General features: G+C 44.5%; 1 protein-coding gene across 1 annotated transcript in view; it reads left to right on the forward strand.

Annotated features, from left to right (window-relative positions):
• The window catches only part of LOC120033764 (partitioning defective 3 homolog B-like), a 183918-nt gene that overhangs the window by 133068 nt on the left and 31208 nt on the right, over nucleotides 1-19642 (forward strand). Inside the window, exons 19-20 of the mRNA XM_038980218.1 lie at nucleotides 13639-13746; nucleotides 13960-14277. Of these exons, the coding sequence (XP_038836146.1) occupies nucleotides 13639-13746; nucleotides 13960-14277 (426 nt within the window). The remainder of the gene's footprint in view (nucleotides 1-13638; nucleotides 13747-13959; nucleotides 14278-19642) is intronic.

Raw genomic sequence — 19642 nt, forward strand, 5'->3', positions numbered from 1 at the left:
TCCCCCCACCGCCACCCCCGCCATCCACGCACTTCTACACACTTCATATTCATACCCCCCCCCCCCCCCCCCCCCAGCCATAAAGACAGTCTTCGATGCGAGATGACTGGCTGTCCCTTCGGTACCTACAACAGTAGAGATTGAAGTGTCCTTGCTGAGCGAACCGCCTGAGGGAGTTTCAGCATTGACAGGCCTTTTGAAGATGGGCCACATTACTCATCAGCCACGTGAGACTCCTCGCCGTGTGCATACATATACAGTGCACGCTCTCATAGGCTCTTATGAAAGATGTGTACGGTATGTTCAGTACAGAGACTGGCGCGGCAGCTTTTTCAAAGTGCCGGTGGAGCCTAGAAATGACTCCATATTCTCATGGGTATATGTGCAAGATGTCTACATTTACTGTATGTTGAGGTGTCCCAATGGTCCTGTCAACACGAGCCTGCCTGTTTTTGAGGTCCTCTTCCTGACTGTGGCCGATTGGCCGGGCCCGAATACCCAACCCGTAATTGCGTTCTTAATAGTAGGCTGATTGGGTATGCGAAAATAGGAAGTTTTAAAGTTTTGTGTGCTTTAAATGGCAAGATGTCATACTCATTTCAGATTTTCATCTAGTACGATTTCGCTGCATGCTATTAAAGGGAAGAAATCGTCTTTTCTGACCCACGTGTGTTTGACATCAGCTGATATTGAGATGATAATCAGATGAGAGCAATTCCACAGTTACAAAGATTTTTCACTTTAAAATGTATGTTGAACAAAAACCAATCAGTGCAAAGTTAAACAAACCTTAACTCTACGCACAAGGACCACTTTTAACAATTTCCCACCATAAAATATCTATATTTTCTTTAATTACCTGAAGAACAGCGCAGATGCAAAGTTTTGTAACAGTTTGTGCTGTTTGTGCCGTCATTCTGTTACCAGACTTTGCGTCTGCGCTGTTCTTCATGTAAATGTGTTTTTGTAAAACGTTCAGTGGAAATTGATGAAAGTCGTTCTTGTGTCTAGAGTTATATGGTTTAACTTTGCAATCATTTTTTTGTTTGGCTTCCATATTTAAGTAAAAAAATCTGAGTCGCCGTATCATTGTGTTACCAAGGAATTGCCCATAAGGAGACTCGTTGTGCCAAAAGGAATGAATGGCACCAGACCTCCACAATTTCGCATCGGTGGATGCATTCTCAGTATGGGTGAGCCTATTATGTTGATATTTGTTGTACCCAACCCATAAGTACACAGTATTTTGTAGTAGTAAAGACCGATTCCGGACACGGCCTGTGTGTATGTATGTATGTATGTATGTATGTATGTATGTATGTATGTATGTATGTATGTATGTATGTATGTATGTATGTATGTATATATGCATACATTTGTCTGTGTATTTGTGTGGCTGTTTGTATGTTGTATTTACTCATCTGCCTGATCACAGCTCCAATAACAGGCACTTTCCTGTGACCTGTGTGTGCGTGCGTGTCCTTATACATTTGTGCGCCCGGTCTTTCTATCCCATACTGCTTCCTCTCTCTCCGTCACCCTCCCCTCCCCACCTCTTCTGCCCGTCACTCCGGCTCAGAGTGGCTGTCACTAAGGCCTTCAGTGTGACAGACAGACAGGAAGGACACGGCCGTCCCCACTGCTATTGCCAATTTGGGGACATGAAAGCCAGCGCGCTGATCCGCTGTTTACAAATCCCCCTCCGCTCGCTTCGATCCTCTTTCCTCTCTTTCTCTCCCTCTTCCCGGGGACAGATACAATCCGTCAGGAAACCAAGCCAATTAGCGGGGCCCGTTCCGGACCTAAATTCTCTAATTTCCATCAAAAATCCCAGTATGTGGTTGTGTTGTCCTAAAGCAGGGGTGTCAAACTCATTCCACGGAGGGCCTAGTGTCTGCAGGTTTTTGGTTTTTCCTTTCAATAAAGCCCTAGACAACCAGGTGTGGGGAGTTCCTAACTAATTAGTGATGTTAATTCATCAATCAAGTACAAGGGAGGAGCGAAAACCCGCAGACACTCGGCCCCCCGTGGAATGAGTTTGACACCTGTGTCCTAAAGGATGGGTGCCGTAGACGGACCACACCCTCCTCAGACCTACTGTAAATCCCCCATATATGGCCTGCATCCCGATTTGCCACCCTTCTCCCAAAGTGTACACTTGCTCGTTTTCCATCATGGATTTAACAATTATGGAAACTCCCTTCAGCCAATGCTTACACCAATCCAATGCTTTTAAATCCATGACAGAGTGTGTGCAAGTTCACACTTTGGGTGAATTGAGACTAGTTCTTGTAAGTGGACTAGAGTTGTAAGACGTGTTTAGATGTGTTTACGTGTTGGTGACATTAAGCTGTGACGAGCTGAAGCTGAGATGTTTTTCTTAACCGTAATGTTGTCAGCTAAGTTTGTCATGGTTTGTCACGTCATGGTTTACCTTGTTGACGCTTTGAAGGCCGGTGGCTTTTTGTCCTCACAGGAGGGGATTTGTTGACCTTGAAAACATGCCTGGATGTCTTGGAGATGTTTTTGTCTGTTTACAGGTTGTATTTACTCCCAAGTTTGTCTCACCACTCATCCTGTGGGTAAATTACTTACTATAAACTATAATCTTTGAGTACTCAGGGCAATAGTTTTCATTCCATAGTTTTTTTTCTTTTTCAGATTTATGGAATGTTGATTTTAAAACCAGTCCGATGTCCACCAGCAACCACCAGCCAAAATGCCTCCTCCTGGAATATGTTTGTCATTCTGAGGCACGGGTGCATCCTATATCCTATATCTCTGGCATGGCGCAATTCTAATTTCTAACTTTCCTATGGACGTCAACAGAGGGTCGCGCTATCGAGGTGCGCAGCCCGAGGAAAAACAAATGATATATATGTTTTGCCTCATGTTGGACTGCTTCCTGAAAGGATTTGGTCATTTACTTGTTGCTGTGGTGACCTGTCAATCAAGCGTTAGAGGGATTTTGCAAGAAAAGAAACAGCCAAAGAAAGGAAAATCCCCATGCATATATATCAGCTACTAAACAGGCATGATTCTTCTTTCCTGTAGAGCGTAGCTCCCTTAGTACAACATCATTGATCTATGTCAAGAGGTTTGGACCTCTTTGGGTAATGGCTTGGGCTTTGGCCTGACAAACAAAGGGCAGTGGGTTCAGGTCCTTTTTGTTTCTAATCCCGGATTCAGTGCAATATATTGGCATGTACGATGATGGATGACAAGACAAATTGCTTCAGGATAAGTATACATGGACGTCTGGATATTCCAGACATATCAATATGGCTAGACGAAAACACCGGCCAACCTCAGACGACGGATGCTCATCATCGACCAATGAATGCAGCTCATTGAGCCATCTGGGAGTTGTCTCCTGGTCATCTGATCTCCAGCACTTCAGGTCCTTCACTTATCTGGCTGAGTTTGACGTTGCAGGCGAGTCGAGACTGACTGGTCTACGAGTCTCCTTGCATCATAAATAACTGCTCAATATTATTTGTAGATCAGTCACAATTCACCCATGATGCATCTCGGTTTTGAGTCCGTTAATCATGGCCTATGTCTTCATGGAGGCTGATCCACCAATGAAAGAAGTTCATTAAGACCTCTTCAACCAATGTAAGAAGCCCGTTGACCTATCAGGAAGTTGTCTCCTGGTCATCTGATCCACAGACCTTCAAGTCCTTCACTCTGTCAACATCCAGCAACATGGAGGCTCATCGAACAATGAGAAAAGCCGATTGAGCCATCAAGAAGTTGTCTCTTCTACTGGTCATCTGATCTCATTGCTTCAGGTCATTCACTCTATCTTCATCCAGCAACAGAGGATGCCAGGAAGCGATTACACCTCTTCCAATGGCCGCCATCCCGTCATCAAGCTCAATGTGATCGATGGGCTTCCTCTGCCATTAGGTGTCTGCCGGCCATCTGTCCGTCCCAGGCTGTGTGTGTGTGTGTGTGTGTGTGTGTGTGTGTGTGTGTGTGTGTGTGTGTGTGTGTGTGTGTGTGTGTGTGTGTGTGTGTGTGTGTGTGTGTGTGTGTGTGTGTGTGTGTGTGTGTGTGTGTGTGTGTGTGTGTGTGTGTGTGAGACATTCCTCCCTCACAGGAAAAGATTAAGTGGCTCTTATGAGGGCTAAGGAGAAGGGCAGGAGTGGTCACAGCACGTTAACCTCTAATCCTGCCCTTTTCATGGGGGTAGGAATGCTGTCTGTAGGGGGGAGTTGGGGATATGGAGGGTCACACTTCTTTCTTATTCTCTCATTTTCTTCCTTGGACTCTGTTTTGAAATCAAAGTGCAGTGCAATTATTGGCTGGCCAATGGTGCCTCTGCCTTTTTCGCTCGCTCTCTTTTCTTTTTTTCTCTGTCACATACATTGTCTCTTTCCTCCCCCTCTGTTTCTCATTACACCTGCTCACTGCTTGTTAGGGTCTTTGTCATTGTTCTGGTGTGTCTGACTCCTCAACACCTTTAGTAGTCTGGATGGAGTAGTTCTACTGGGACCTTTGATCAGTCACTCTCACCCTACGGTATCTCTTCATCCCAGATTTTGTCTGCTGTCCTGGACTCAATGACTGGCTCAAACAGTGCTTGGATAAACACACACACACACACACACACACACACACACACACACACACACACACACACACACACACACAGATGTGCACATACACACACATAAACGTATGCACACACACAGATGCTCACTCGCACACACAAACACAAATAATCACTCACTTGCACGCACACACACACACGCCAAAGATCACTCTCTCCCTCCCAAATGAGTGTGAAAGTAAGACGTGTAACTGACTCGTTAAATATTCATTTGTTTTTGACAGAAGTGGGGGGGGAAAGGAGACAAGACAAATTGCCTGGAGCTAGCGCTTTGTGCATGAATCGTTAAAATATGCCAGAAATCAGAAACGCAAACAATTAAAATAAAGCCCATATTTCACATGCCGCCCTTGGGTGACAGATGCATCTCTCACTCTGTGGCCGTCAGAGAGGGAGCGCCCCCCCCTCCCTCTCTCCTCACATTCCTCTCTTGGCTAAGCAGTCTGATTGACACGGCATTACACCCGGGACTGGCCAGACACTGTTTAAAGATGCACGCTCACACACACACACACACACACACCTTTCACTTTTCTCCCAGACACACCATACACCTTTCACTCTTCCCTCGTTAATGAAGACACTCCTGAGAACATTAACTATCACACCAGTCAGACCTCACACCCTGAAAACATCTTTCTCTCCGTCTTGTCTCTCAACTCACTATCTGCTTACTCCCTACTTTCTCCCTGGTTCTTCTTCCATTCCCTATTCTCTGCCTCTTTCTCTATGTTGGTAGTTATATTTTGTGCTGTATTCATTTCTTTGACTGCACATTGGAGGTTCCTGTATGTCTTGATTTGGTCTGTGCGTGCTATTGGATGTCCATGCAACTGGATGTGTTGCGGGTGCACGCAGTGTGTGTGTGCTCGCATGCGTATTTGCATCCAACGAGAACGGATAAATCAATAACAACACCATACATTTTTTGGCCTACAGCTGAACTAATCGTTATTTCACTCAAAGTTCGCTTCAACACCGTCTTTATTGCTCGACAGCAGTGGCGGGTTCTAACGGCAATAGATTCATCTGGGAGGGTGGTTTTGATCTATTTCCTCGTATAACTCTTAATACGAAATGTTAATGGGAGGTGATTTAGCCCAAATTGCCGCCGCCTGCCGCAGTATGCATATGGAGGAAATAAGATAAATAGATTTAATTATGCCCAGTGGGAATAATGAGAGACTGTTTTAATTATTGAAGAGGGGCGTTGCTTTCTGCTGCCAGGAAGGAGCTGTGATTAGCTTCTCATGCTGTCAATCGGGGGAAGGAGAAGGTAGAGAGGGGTATAGTGAGGAAGTGTGTGGAGGGTGGCTGAGTTCTGTGTCTGTGTTTCCGAATGGAAAAAACCACAAATGAGAGTGATATGACCCCCTGCTTTTAGAAGGACCGTTTAATTCTTTCTCAACATACTTGTATACTTCGAGCTTCTTAACTGTCCTCTGCGTGATGTACACTACTGCAGTATTCCAGTGTTCTGTACCAGAAAACACCAAAGAGCCCCTGTTACATCACACCTCTTTATGTAGTTTTTAATTGAACTCATCCCTGTTTGTCTCTCTGGCTTCCAAAACTTCCAACTCCACCGAGGTACCGGTAGAAAATACACACAGCAATCTAATTACCGTGATAACATTTATAGGCTGTGAGATTAAGTGTTCTCTCTCGATCTCTCGCCGCCTCTGGAAGCCTCACTGTTCTCTATATTTCTAAGCTCCAACCGTGCCATACTTTCATGGGAGCTTTGGCTTATCCCTCCCTCTCTTTCTTTCTCATTTTCTCTCTCTCTCATTCTCTCGTTCATTCTCCATTCGTTCTCTGTCTCCTCTCTCTCTGTCTTCTCTCTCTCTCGCTCTCTCTCTGTTGTCGTTCTCTCTCTTTCTCTCCCAGCTTGTTATTTTGGTACTCAAAGGCAGATGCATATTTTGCTGGCATTATCCCCGCTTCTTTATGTGTGATCAACTCCTCGTCCTCTGGAATGTGTAGGAATGGGTATATCATCATATGTGTATTTCTGTGTGTGTGTGTGTGTGTGTGTGTGTGTGTGTGTGTGTGTGTGTGTGTGTGTGTGTGTGTGTGTGTGTGTGTGTGTGTGTGTGTGTGTGTGTGTGTGTGTGTGTGTGTGTGTGTGTGTGTGTGTGTGTGTGTGTGTGTGTGTGCGCGCGCGCGGTGCTTCAGCTGACCTAAGAGGTCAGGCCTACCCACCTGGAACAATATCAGAGTTTGTGTGTGCATGTAACTGGAAGTGTGTGTACACATGCTTGCATGCGTATTGCATATGTAACACCAGACGCACCATCTCAGCTATTCGCTTCAATCAATTCCATCATAGATGACAGACGTCATCAATGAACTCCACTGACAGACCAACAGACAGACTGTAAACTGTCTCCTGACACCGTCACTCTTGCCGACTGAACGCCTGCTTAGACTGAATGGCTGTTTAGCTAGTCGTTAGCGCTTCACCAGTAACCAGTTTCCCACTGGCTCCATCCAACAGCGCTGAAGGAAGCCTATTTATTTACTGCTCTCTGCTTGTCGTCACACGGTAAAAAATAAAAACAGCTTCATTTCCTGAGCTGCCAACCACAGATGATAATGCAGGAAATGAGTCTAGCACACGTACTGGTAAATAAGCTACAGTATGTTTCCTTACTCTCTCTCTTTCCCTCCCCCTCCCTTGCACCTCTGTCTCCGTCTCTGTTTCTCCCTCTTTTCCCTCCTTCCCTCCCTCCCTCCCTCCCTAGGGAGCCTATTCCACAGGTCGCAGGGCAATTACATCACCCAGGCTGTCTGTGATCTCACTGTATTTTGAACCTCATTAGAAAGAAGACACAATCCTTTTCTTTTACTCTTCCCCCCCGTCCTTCTCTCACCCACTTCCTCAGAATGTCATGTAATGAGCATGGAGAAGCTTCTGGAAGAGGTGATTTAAGATGATGAGTAAAGGCGCCTTCCAAAAAAGCTGATTGTCACTGGAACCCCACCGGACAGTCTTTTGTCTTGTCATACTTGGACATTTTGGGGATATAGGTTCTAGTTTATTCATTTCCTCTCACGAGGAGTGTCACTGTCGTAGACCCAAGAGCCATTCTGGTGACTCTGGCGCAGAGGCAGACTAATGATGAGAGCGCTAATAATGGTTCCGTTTGGCCCCTTGTGACAGTAGGATCACATTAAACCGCGACACCAATGACCCAGTAACCCAGAGCATCCATCTTACACCATTATGAGAAAGTAATGCAGCCAAGTGCTATGATGTAGGTGTTGTGTGTTTTTAAATGAGATCTCCCACTCTTTGTGTGGCTGTGTGTGGCTCCCAATGAGCTTTCCCACACAGAGTGGTGTCTCAGCATCAAACGGGAACAGGGAATGACAATGACAATTACATCCGTATTTCTGAATAAACATGATTGATAAGGACAAAGTTGCACAGCGAGATAGAATCCAGCTCCGAAGAGTCTCGCTCGATGCATTTTTTTGTTGTTGTCTTAAAACAAATCAGACTTCAAATCTGACCACCATTTCAGATCTCCACACCACCTGATTGTCTTGGGGAAAGAAATGCTGAGGAAAGGGTAGAGGGAGAGATTAGGGAAATGAAGGTGCGAAAAATTATGATGGAGGGGAAATGGGTTTGTACCTTCCCCATGGCAGGTACATACACTGAGTGTACAAAACATTAGGAACATGCTCTTTCCTTGACATAGACTGACCAGGTGAATCCAGGTGAAAGCTATGATCCCTTATTGGTATCACTTGTTAAATCCACTTCAATCAGTCTAGATGAAGGGGAGGAGACTGGTTAAAGAAGGATTTTTAAGCTTTGATGCATATGAATGTGTGTCATTCAGAGGGTGAATCGGCGAGTCAAAAGATTTACGTGTCTTTGAATGGGGTATGGTAGTAGGTGCCAGGTGCACCGGTTTGATTGTGTCAAGAACCGCAATGCTGCTGGATAGGCTTGGGCGGTATACTGTATACCGGTGTATTTGGGAGAGGACACGGGATGGTTTTCAATACCTTCAAAAAAGATTGATTTGACGTTTTTCAATACATTTAAATGAATACCTGCCGTCAACTTGTGCACCTGCCACATCATTTTACATTATGACGCTTAGAGTAGTTCCTCAGAACAGTTCAGCCAGTCACGTGTTTGTATGCAATTCACTACTAAATGTTTGCCATCAGATATCTTATAATGGCTTTCTGCAATCCGTTTTTCTACCATTTGCTCCATGCACCAATGCTGCTCTTCCTTCAGAAAATAATGAATCATACGTGTTCATTTGCACAATTTCTCTCGTTAACTTAAGCTTGTAAAGGTCTACACTCTCCGAAAATGACATTCAGTAGCTACTAGCTGTGCTTGTATAACTTTATGAGCTGGATTTGCCTGTGTTTGCAATTGCTTTGTTCGTTTTCTCTCATTAGCATTTAGCTAATGTCTATGTGATTTCGCAATTGGATTTTTCAAATTTTGTTAGCATTCTGGTAGTAGATGCCCAAAAGGCTTTTCTTGTGATTTTAGTGCCCCCTTGTGTGCTATGCCAGTAATACCGTAAAACCTGGAATTAGAGAAGGACGGTATGATGATATGAAAATCTGCATACCGCCCAAGCCTACTGCTGGGTTTTTCACGCTCAACAGTTTCCCGTGTGTATCAAGAATGGTCCACCAGCCAAAGGCCATCCAGCCAACTCAACACAACTGTGGGAAGCATTGGAGTTTACATGGGCAAGAATCATTGTCGGACACTTTCGACACCTTGTAGAGTTCATGCCCAGACGAATTGAGGCTGTTCTGAAGGAAAAAGGGAGCGGGTCGAAATATTAGAAAGCGGTTCTTTAATGTTTTGTACACTCAGCGTCTATCTAATTGTGAGTCTCTCTCTCTCAAACAGACAGTAGAAGAGAGAGATGCTCTAATTTATGTACACATAATGATCAGGCCAGCTGTCGGCCTCCATCACACACACAATACTGTGAGAAAGAGAGGGACGAGCCACCCAGCTCACTTCTCTCACGGAGGGCCAGACTGCCAGTGTCAATGAAGTCTGTGAAAATGATACTACTGCCAGCACCATGCTACGAATGGGCAATAATATCGCCCATTCATATTGCTGTTCTTCTAACAGTGATTCAATGTCTGCAGGTTGTACGGGAAGCAATGGTAGGCTAGTTGGGCTTGAAGAAGTGTTCGAATGCCAAGTGAGCTTTGTTATTCCTCAAGCTGTTTTTATAGTCTGGAGATGTCATCTGGAGTTGGCTGCAGATTCAAAGGTGTTAAGTGTCACTGGTGCAAAGTTGACTAGCATTAACTTGCTTTCCAGAGCCCGTATTTATCAAGCATCTCAGAGTAGTTTGCTGATCTAGGATCAAGTCCTCCCTGTCCATAATTCAAAAGGCCTAACTGACGCTTGAAAAATATGGTTTAGTACTAACCCATGCACCTGGGTCAGCTGCGAAAGTGATAAGGATAAAATACTATTATAATCCGTGGTAATTCCCCTCCAATCTGGCAACCCAGCAGCAGTGCGGTGACCCTTGGCTGACTTGAGTGTGTCCTCTGTCTTCCATCAGGGTTGCCATTCACACCATGTCCCCCTCAGGGCTGTAATGAGAAGAGCCAGTGACAAGAATTAAGACCGGCCCCTGTCCCTAGTGAGCTAAACACAGACATCAGATTGGACTCAGCAGGGAGCTGACTCACACGCACAGGCACACACCAAACACAGCAGTCGTGTTCAGCATAAGCAAAAGTCTCAGATAGAAATGTCATGAAGAGAGCTGATGCGATCCCTTATTCTCGACGTCAAAGAGGCATGTTCGTTTTACATATATTTCTGGAAACGTCATGATTTCTTATTCTACATGTCACAGAGGTTTGTTTGTTCAACAATCATGTGTTTCTATCTGAATTTTTTCTGCTGAATGCGGCCCCTGTAGGAAAGGGTTGTGGCAGATTTGCCCCCAGGCCATGCCCCTGGTAACATGGGGCTATAAAACCAGACATACTCTACCTGACAGAACACCCATTGTGTAATATAGATATGTGAATTAATCCATGGATTTGTATGTCTTGCTGCCTGTGAAGGACATTGGGGGAATAATTAGTGGCTCAGAGAACCGTCTTTTGGTTGAGTGTCCCTTCGGAAGCTTGAGAGCGACATGTGATTCAACTCCATGCCTGGAGGGCAAAAAACACTTTCGGGCCCGTAATCACAGTGTGCTGTCTAGGATCAGTTTTGCCTTATGCGTCCAAATGATTGGGGGGGAGATCTGTTTCTAGATCAGCACTCCCACTGATGTTTTGTGAATACAAGTCCTGGTTTGCAACATGTAAAGGTGTTGGTCCCATGTTTCATGAGCTGAATTAAAAGATACCATAAATGTTCCATAAGCACAAAAAGCTTATTTCTCTCAAATGTTATTTCTCTCAAATGCACACATTTGTTTACATCCTGTTCGTGAGCATTTTTCCTTTGATAATCCATCCACCTAACCAGGTGTGGCATATCAGGAAGCTGATTAAACAGCTTGATCATTGTGCAGTTTTGTCACACAACACAAGGAGTGTCTGAGGAGTATTTGTGTCTGTAATAAAGCTATTTTGTGGGGGGAAACTATTTCTGATTGGCTGGGCCTGGCTCCCAAGTGAGTGGGCGGCACTGCCCAGTCATGTGAAATCCATAGATTAGGGCAAATTTAGCATGTTGCATTTATATTTTTGTTCAGTATATGTGAGAAAATAAAAGCCAAATATTTTAGTGGTCAGATAGATGCTGACCCTGGGTCCCGTTTGCGTTTTCCCCACTAATGGTTAAAGTTAGGATAGGGGGATGGGAAACTGATCCTAGATCTGTACCTAGGGGAAACTTCACCCCGGAGCTACACGCACTCACCTCTGTATGTCAGCATGTCGTATCAATTCAGAATACACACTGTATATTAATACCAGTTAATCAGCATCTCAACCACATTTCCAACTCACTAACACACCCACTGCATTAACCCACTCTAGCAAATTATCACACTGCATTATCACCAACCTTTAACCATGCTACCAGAGGAAAAGGTATTAATAAACATGTGGGAGTGAGTTTGGTTCGTATGTGTGTGTAATAGTGTTTGTGTGAGCGATGGGTACTGTTTCTCTGCTGTGAATTGCTACCGTGTGTGTGTGTGAGTGTACGCTAGTGCACGTGTGTGGTCGTCATGGTATCTGTGTGTGTGTGCACATACGTACAGTACCAGTCAAAGGTTTGGACACACCTACTCATTCTTTGGTTTTTCTTTATTTTTACTATTTTCTACATTGTAGAGTAATAGGGAATACATCAAAACTATGAAATAACACATATGGAATCATGTAGTAACCAAAAAAGTATTAAACACTTTATATTATATTTTATATTTGAGATTCTTCGAAGTAGCCACCCTTTGCCTTAATGACAGCTTTGCATACTCTTGGCATTCTCTCAACCAGCTTCATGAGGTTTTTCACCTGGAATGCATTTCAATTAACAGGTGTGCCTTGTTGAAAGTTTGTTTGTGGAATTCCTTTCCTCAATGCGTTTGAGCCAATCAGTTGTGACAAGGTAGGGGTGGTACACAGAAGATAGGCCTATTTGGTAAAAGATCAAGTCCATATTAGGTCAAGAACAGCTCAAATAAGCAAAGAGAAACAACAACAAGGTCAGTCAATCCGGAAAATTTCAATTACCATCAAGTGCTATGATGAAACTGGCCCTCATGAGGACCGCCACAGGCAAGGAAGATGGATGATCTCCACATGTGTGGTTCCCATTGTGAACCATGGAAGTATGGGGGTGCTTTGCTGGTGTCACTGTCAGTGATTTATTTAGAATTCAAGGCACACTTAACCAGCATGGCTACCACAGCATTCTGCGGCAATACGCTATCCCATCTGGTTTGCGCTTAGTGGGACTATCATTTATTTTTCAAAACACACCTCCAGGCTGTGTAAGGGCTATTTGACCAAGAAGGAGGGTGATGGAGTGCTGCATCAGATGACCTGGCCTCCACAATCACCCGACCTCAACCCAATTGAGATGGTTTGGGATGAGTTGGACTACAGAGTGAAGGAAAAGCAGCCAACAAGTGCTCAGCATATGGGGGAACTCCTTCAAGACTGTTGGGAATGCATTCCAGGTGAAGCTGGTTGAGAGAATGTCAAGTGTGCAAAGCTATCAATGAAATTGTTTATTTAACCTTTATGTAACTAGGCAAGTCAGTTAAGAACAAATTCTTATTGACAATGACGACCTACCCCGGCCAAACCCGGACGACGCTGGGCCAATTGTGCGCCGCCCTATGTGACTCCCAATCATTTCCGGATGTCATACAGCCTGGATTCGAACCAGGGACTGCAGTGACGCCTCTTGCACTGAGATGCAGTGCCTTAGACCGCTGCGCCACTCGGAAGCAGCAAGGCAAATGATAGCTACTTTGAAGAATCTCAAATATAAAATATATTTTGTTTTGTTTAACTATTTTTTGGGTTACTACATGATTCCATATGTGTTATTTCATAGTGTTGATGTCTTCACTATTATTCTACAATGTAGAAAATAGTAAATATAAAGAAAAAGCCTTGAATGAGTAGATGTGTCCAAACTTTTGACTGGTGTACTGTATTTGTGTGTGAGATGTATGCGCGTGTGTGTGTGTGTGTGTGTGCAGGGTCTATGTGTGTAATCGATGCTGTGCAGTGTCCTGGTGTGTGGAAGTGTGAACACATGTTTGGCTGAGGTGTGAACTTGATTCTGCAGTTTGGTTCCAAACATGAAGCCCTGAGTCCACTCCTTCTCTCCCCTCTTGTAGTCTCTCCACTGCTATGTGGCCTGCTGCTCAACTAGTTCCTTTCATAATCTCTGCAGCCTCTATTGTCACTTTACGAACTGCCACAATGTTTTGAATCCCAAATGAAACATCTTACCAATTGTTTCACTTTGTCTCTCTCTTTCTTTTTCTCTCAATCCCCCTCTCCCTCCCCAGGTTTGGCAAGAAAAAGGAGGAGAAGAGCAAGGCGGAGGTGAAGGCTGCCAAGCAGAAGTTGGAGGCTGTGAGCGAGGAGGAGCTGAACAAGATTGAGGAGGGAGTGAGGTGAGCTCACACTGTTTGCCCTGTTGTCTGTGTGTATATCAATCAATGGTCTGTCTGTGTGTCTGTCACTCTCTGGCTCCACCCTTCATCATTCAAACACCACGCTATTACATATATACAATGTATGCAGTTTTTTGTCCAATCCCATCAAGTTAATGTGAGTTGATTCAGACAGTGAGTGACGGTATCTATCCCCTCTTATATGACCGACAGACACGAGCTCCGATACATGGAGGTGCGGGACGGCCACGTGACCCCCGACCCCCTGCCACCCGACTTGGAGGATGATGACCATGACCCCAACTACGCCCGTATAAACACCTTTCGGGAGCCCCCCAAGGGCCCTTCGCCCTCCTACCTCAGCCGCACTCCTTCTCCTCAGCGAGCCCTCGGGGGACCACCCCCCGGCGGACCCTCACACAGCCGCCAGCCCTCGGCAGAAGACTTCGAGGGGCTCTATGCCAAGGTAAACAAGCAGAGAGCCCCGCCTTCGACTGCCACGTCGCAGCTTCAGCCCCCTCCGAGCGACAGGTGAGTTGATCCAAAAACCAAGAAATCACTCCTTCGCAGTGCACTCCAATGTATGGCCTTGAGTTGCTGTAGTGGGTCATACTGTCACTATGGGGTCAGTGGGATTGGGCAAGCATGGGGGGATATTTTGTTATCTTTGTTGCCTTCAAAGATCCATTTAAAAACAGAAATATCCATGATAGATAATGTATTTATGTTAAAAGTTCTGTTTTTATTTAATTATTTCACTTATTTTACTATACATTTCTCGGATAAACAAACATGTGCATTCGGAAAGTATTCAGACCCCCTCCCCTTTTCTACGTTTTGTTACGTTACAGCCTTATTCTAAAATGGATAAAAAATGTCCTCGTCAGTCTACACACAATACCACATAATGACAAGGCGAAAACTTATTTACATAAGATTTCAGACCCTTTGCTATGAGACTCGAAATTGAGCTCAGGTGCATCCTGTTTCCATGAATCATCCATGTGTTTCTATAACTTGATTGGAGTCAACCTGTGGTAAATTCAATTGATTGGACATGATATGGAAAGGCACACACCTGTCTATATAAGGTCCCACAGTTGACAGTGCATGTCAGAGCAAAAACCAAGCCATGAGGTCGAAGGAATTGTCCGTAGAGCTCTGAGATAGGATTGTGTCGAGACAGATCTGGGGAAGGGTACCAAAACAATTCCCCAAGAACACAGTGGCCTCCATCATTCTTAGATGGAAGAAGTTTGGAACCACCAAGACTCCTTCTAGAGCTGGCCACCCGGCCAAACTGAGCAATCGTGGGAGAAGGACTTTGGTGAGGGAGGTGACCAATAACCTGATGGTCACTCTGACAGAGCTCCAGAGTTCCTCTATGGAGATGGGAGAACCTTCCAGAAGGACAACCATCTCCGCATCACTCCAACAATCAGGCCTTTTATGGAAGAGTGGCCAGACGGAAGCCACTTGTCAGTAAAGAGCACTTGGAGTTTGCCAAAAGGCACCTAAAGACTCTCAGACCATGAGAAACAAGATTCTCTTGTCTGATTAAATCAAGATTGAACTCTTTGGCCTGAATGTCATGCGTCACGTCTGGAGGAAACCTGGCACCATCCCTATGGTGAAGCATGGTGGTGGCGGCATCATGCTGGGGGATGTTTTTCAGCGGCTGGGACTGGGAGACTAGTCAGGATTGAGGGAAAGATGAATGGAGCAAAGTACAGAGAGATCCTTGATGAAAACCTCAGACTGGGGCGAAGGTTCACATTCCAACAGGACAACGACTCTAAGCACACAGCCAAAACAATGCAGGAGTGGCTTCCGGACAAGTTTCTGAATGTCCTTTAGTGGCCCAGCCAGAGCCCGGACTTGAACCCGATCGAACATCTCTAGAGAGACCTGAAAATAGCTGTGCAGCGACGCTCCCCATCCAACTTGACAGAGCTTGAGAGGATCTGCAGAGAAGAAAGGGAGAAACTCCCCAAATACAGGTGGGCCAAGCTTGTAGCGTCATACCCAAGAAGACTCGAGGCTGTAATCGCTGCCAAATATACTTGAACAAAGTACTGATTTAAAGCGTCTGAATACTTATGTAAATGTATGATTTCATAATTTTTTTGTATTTGCTTACATTTCTAAAAACCTGTTTTTGCATTATGCAGTATTGTGTGTAGATTGATGAGGGGAAAAAACAATTGAATCAATTTTAGAATACGTCTGTAACGTAAGAAAATGTGGAAAAACTCAAGGAGACTGAATATTTTCCGGAATGCGCTGTATAGCTAACAACCCAACACGCAACCGTGGATGCATAATTTATGAGAATACTCTAGCATTTCTCAGCATGAGGGTTTAGGGTCCGCAGACCCTCAAGCTTTGCCCGAAGCAAACATTTAAAGTAGGCTGTTTAGAATCATTAAGTAGGTGGTGTCATTTTAAAGGGAGAGAGGTAACAAACGACCTCTACGCCAGAAAGAAATGTCAAAACCTGTTCTCTTTGCTACCACACGACAAGCAGTACCAGCGCACCAAGTCTGGAACCAACAGGACCCTGAACAGCTTCTTCCCCCAAGCCATAAAACTGCAAAACAAGACTGCTACATAGCTAATCAAATGGATACCCGGACTACTTGCATTGACCCTTTTTTGTACTAACTCTCTTGTGCGGACTCTGAACACACACTAGACCCTACCCACACACTCACACATCCTTACACTGAAACCGCAGCAATACATACGCCCACACATAGAATGCACACACATGCATACTGACACCACACATACACACGTTCACACTCACCACATATGCTGCTGCTACTGTCTATCATCTACCGCGTTGCCTAGTCACTTTAGCCCTACCTATAGTGCATAGCTACTTCAAATAACTCGTATCCCTGCACATCAACTCAGTGCTGGTGCTCCCTCTATATATCCGTGTTATGTTTTTACTCGTTATTGTTATTCATAATTCACTGTGTGTTTCTTCCTCATGTCACTATTTACTTTTTTTTGTCTTTATCTTTACTCTGCGTTGTTGTGAAAGGACCCCTAAGTAAGCATTTCACTGTTAGTCTACACCTGTTTACGAAGAATATGACAAATAACATTTTTCTTTTATTTGAAAGTTAGAGGGAGATTGTGATAGAGGGAAGGAAAGAGAGCGAGAGGGATGGGAAAGGAGTAGATTGACTGTTATGAAGGGAACGAGTCAGACAGAGAGAGGGGGAAAAAGGGGAGGATAATTAGCCGCAGTCTAGCAGCTTGACATATCAGTTAGACTCCTCCCCTCTCCTCTAACTGGCCACTTAATTACTCTTCCCTTCTGTTCTTCTTTCCTCTTCCCTCATTCTTTCTATTTCTCCGTCTTACTGTCTCGCTTTCTCCTTTTCTCTCTTTCTCTCTTTCTCTGCCTCTCCCTCTTTCTCCCTCTCCTCTCCCCGCTCGACTACAGCAGCATAAGTTGAACACTCCATATTCTACTGACATTTGTAATGGATGACTAATTTGAGCCAGCAACAGCGTAACATGATCAATTTAGTCTGGTTGGAATTGACTGTATGATAGTTTAGTTACGCCACGTAGTCCAGGGTTCCAACCACACACACACACACATTTTACAGACTTACAACACACATCTGCTTGCGAAACGCACCCATTCATTGATTCATTCATGCATATGGACACACAGCTTTGCCGGCACACACTCAAACCCGCCTAGTGGTTTTGCAGCGAAGCCTTTTTGTAACCTAGCAACACTCCAGTCTAGAATCCAATACCGCTTTTAGAGGACCAATTTGGATAGGGGAGAATTCTATTATACTGTGGCTTCATTTGTGTGTGTGTGTCTGTGTACACGTGTGTACACGTGTGCGTACACGTGTGTGTGCATACAGACCTATGTGTGTGTTTGATGTGCACATGCTCAGTAGTGGTACGTCCTTCTCCTCCCCCCTCACCTGTCAGAGAGGAGAAAGTTGACTCTGGAGTGTCTACATAATTTAGTGCTGGAAATGTTTTCATTAGGACTTCGATGGCAGGTGCGTCCATGGATGGGCGTCACATTTGATTACAGCGACACTAGAGGCTGACCTGTGGAGAGAAAAAAACGTACCTACGCTTGTCAAATATTATTAGAGAATAGGTCAGCTAGTCTCTCCACAGACCAGGGAAAGGAAGGAGAGGGAGGAAAGAGGGAACAAAGAAAATAGTCACCTGAGGAGTTTCTTATAAAGCCACGTTGCTTATGTATCGTATTTCAATATTAGGAAATAAAAAATATGATTGTCAGAATAGAAAGTATATAGCCCTAATCCTAGACACTAGTCCATCTGCAACCCATAAGGACAGTATGCACTAGTGGTGTCTAGTGGTGTCAGTAGGAACGTTTGGGTTGGAGTTCTCTAGAACTATGCTGACCGAATCGTTGTACACATGCACCATAATCAGCCACCATAATTGCAACGTTCCTCAGCGGATGATCAATACAGCACCATTTCCGTTTACTTAACTTTTCCTTTGTCCTGTCCTGTCTTCTCTTTGATGTGGCCAGTCAGAGACAGTCCCAGTCCCGGTGGCCCTAGTTCATTGGCCAAGTCTCCCTAATTAGTCCTCCTGAGGTTGGACATATACAAACACAGGTTTGACAAACATACCTGAGACCAAAGGGAATGGAAGGTTCTGAAAGTTCTGGCTCCCCCATCTCTCCCCCTGGAAAAGAGGGGAAATAGATATCTTTACCCTTTACTGAACTTTCCACTGGCGCTCTGGTCTCCCTGGTGTCTGGCTGGCAAACAAGAGGAGAAATTAGCTTCTGATGACAACCTGGTCCGATGCTCCCATACACATACACAAATGGACTTACACACACACAGACATAGACACACACATGCCTGCATAGACATGGTGCAGGTGGGTGTACCTGACCTCAAAGGCCAGCAGAATCACCAGTTCTGTATCCTCAGTAATCTTAGTATTTCTGCTTTTTGCCTAAAGTGTATGCTTAATGACGGAGTTATAACCTCACACATTATTCTGAAATGTTTGTATTCTGTTGAACTAAGTAAAGAAACCTCTGCCCAGTTCCCACTAGGGTTAAATATTATCCCAGGAAAATGTTCCATCCCGAGAATAAATCACTTTTCTCCCAGGTAACCCGGTATTTCCCGCCAAAACCGGAACTGTCCTTCAAAAGCATGATAAAGCATATAATTATGCCTATGTCCAGATTTGATTAGAGCCTGATGAGCCATACATGAAATAAATGTTATGAGCCCTACATTAAAGACATTTGATGAGGCCAAGCCCAAATGATTGTGCCATTGTCCAATACACATTTGACATAGGCTACTGCACATTACGCACAGCAGAAAAACATGAAAGCCCATAGATGTAGCTAGCTATATGCTCTCTTGGGTAAACATGTTTTGTTATCTCCAGTGGCCTATATATAGGGACATGTATTGTATCACTCTAGAACAGGATTATCTATTGTGGATGCAGATTGAATGGAGTTGATGGAGAGAATGACTTTGAGAGTGTGCTCACGCGTGCACCGATATTCAAGTGATCGGCTGTTTTAAAACTCTGCAGCTGCAATATATATATATGTATGTGTTTTTTATATCATCTTACAAAAAAACAATAAGCTGACCCCCGAAAACCAGATAGATAGAAAATCAGACACGCGTTCCATCTTTATATTACTGCATAGACTATGCTGCAGAAAAAGCAGGCCTACCTGTCACAAAAAAAGGAAGTTACCATGATGAGATGATAGGTCTACATGCATTGTGAATTGCACTCCATGCTGAGATGGGCTGTCTGTCCCCACCCTGAGCGTTGATTATCACGCAGAAGCCGCAGAGAACCAATATTTAGACATTGCATA

This window comes from Salvelinus namaycush, chromosome 40 (genome assembly GCF_016432855.1).
Source record: "Salvelinus namaycush isolate Seneca chromosome 40, SaNama_1.0, whole genome shotgun sequence".
Taxonomy (NCBI): domain Eukaryota; kingdom Metazoa; phylum Chordata; class Actinopteri; order Salmoniformes; family Salmonidae; genus Salvelinus; species Salvelinus namaycush.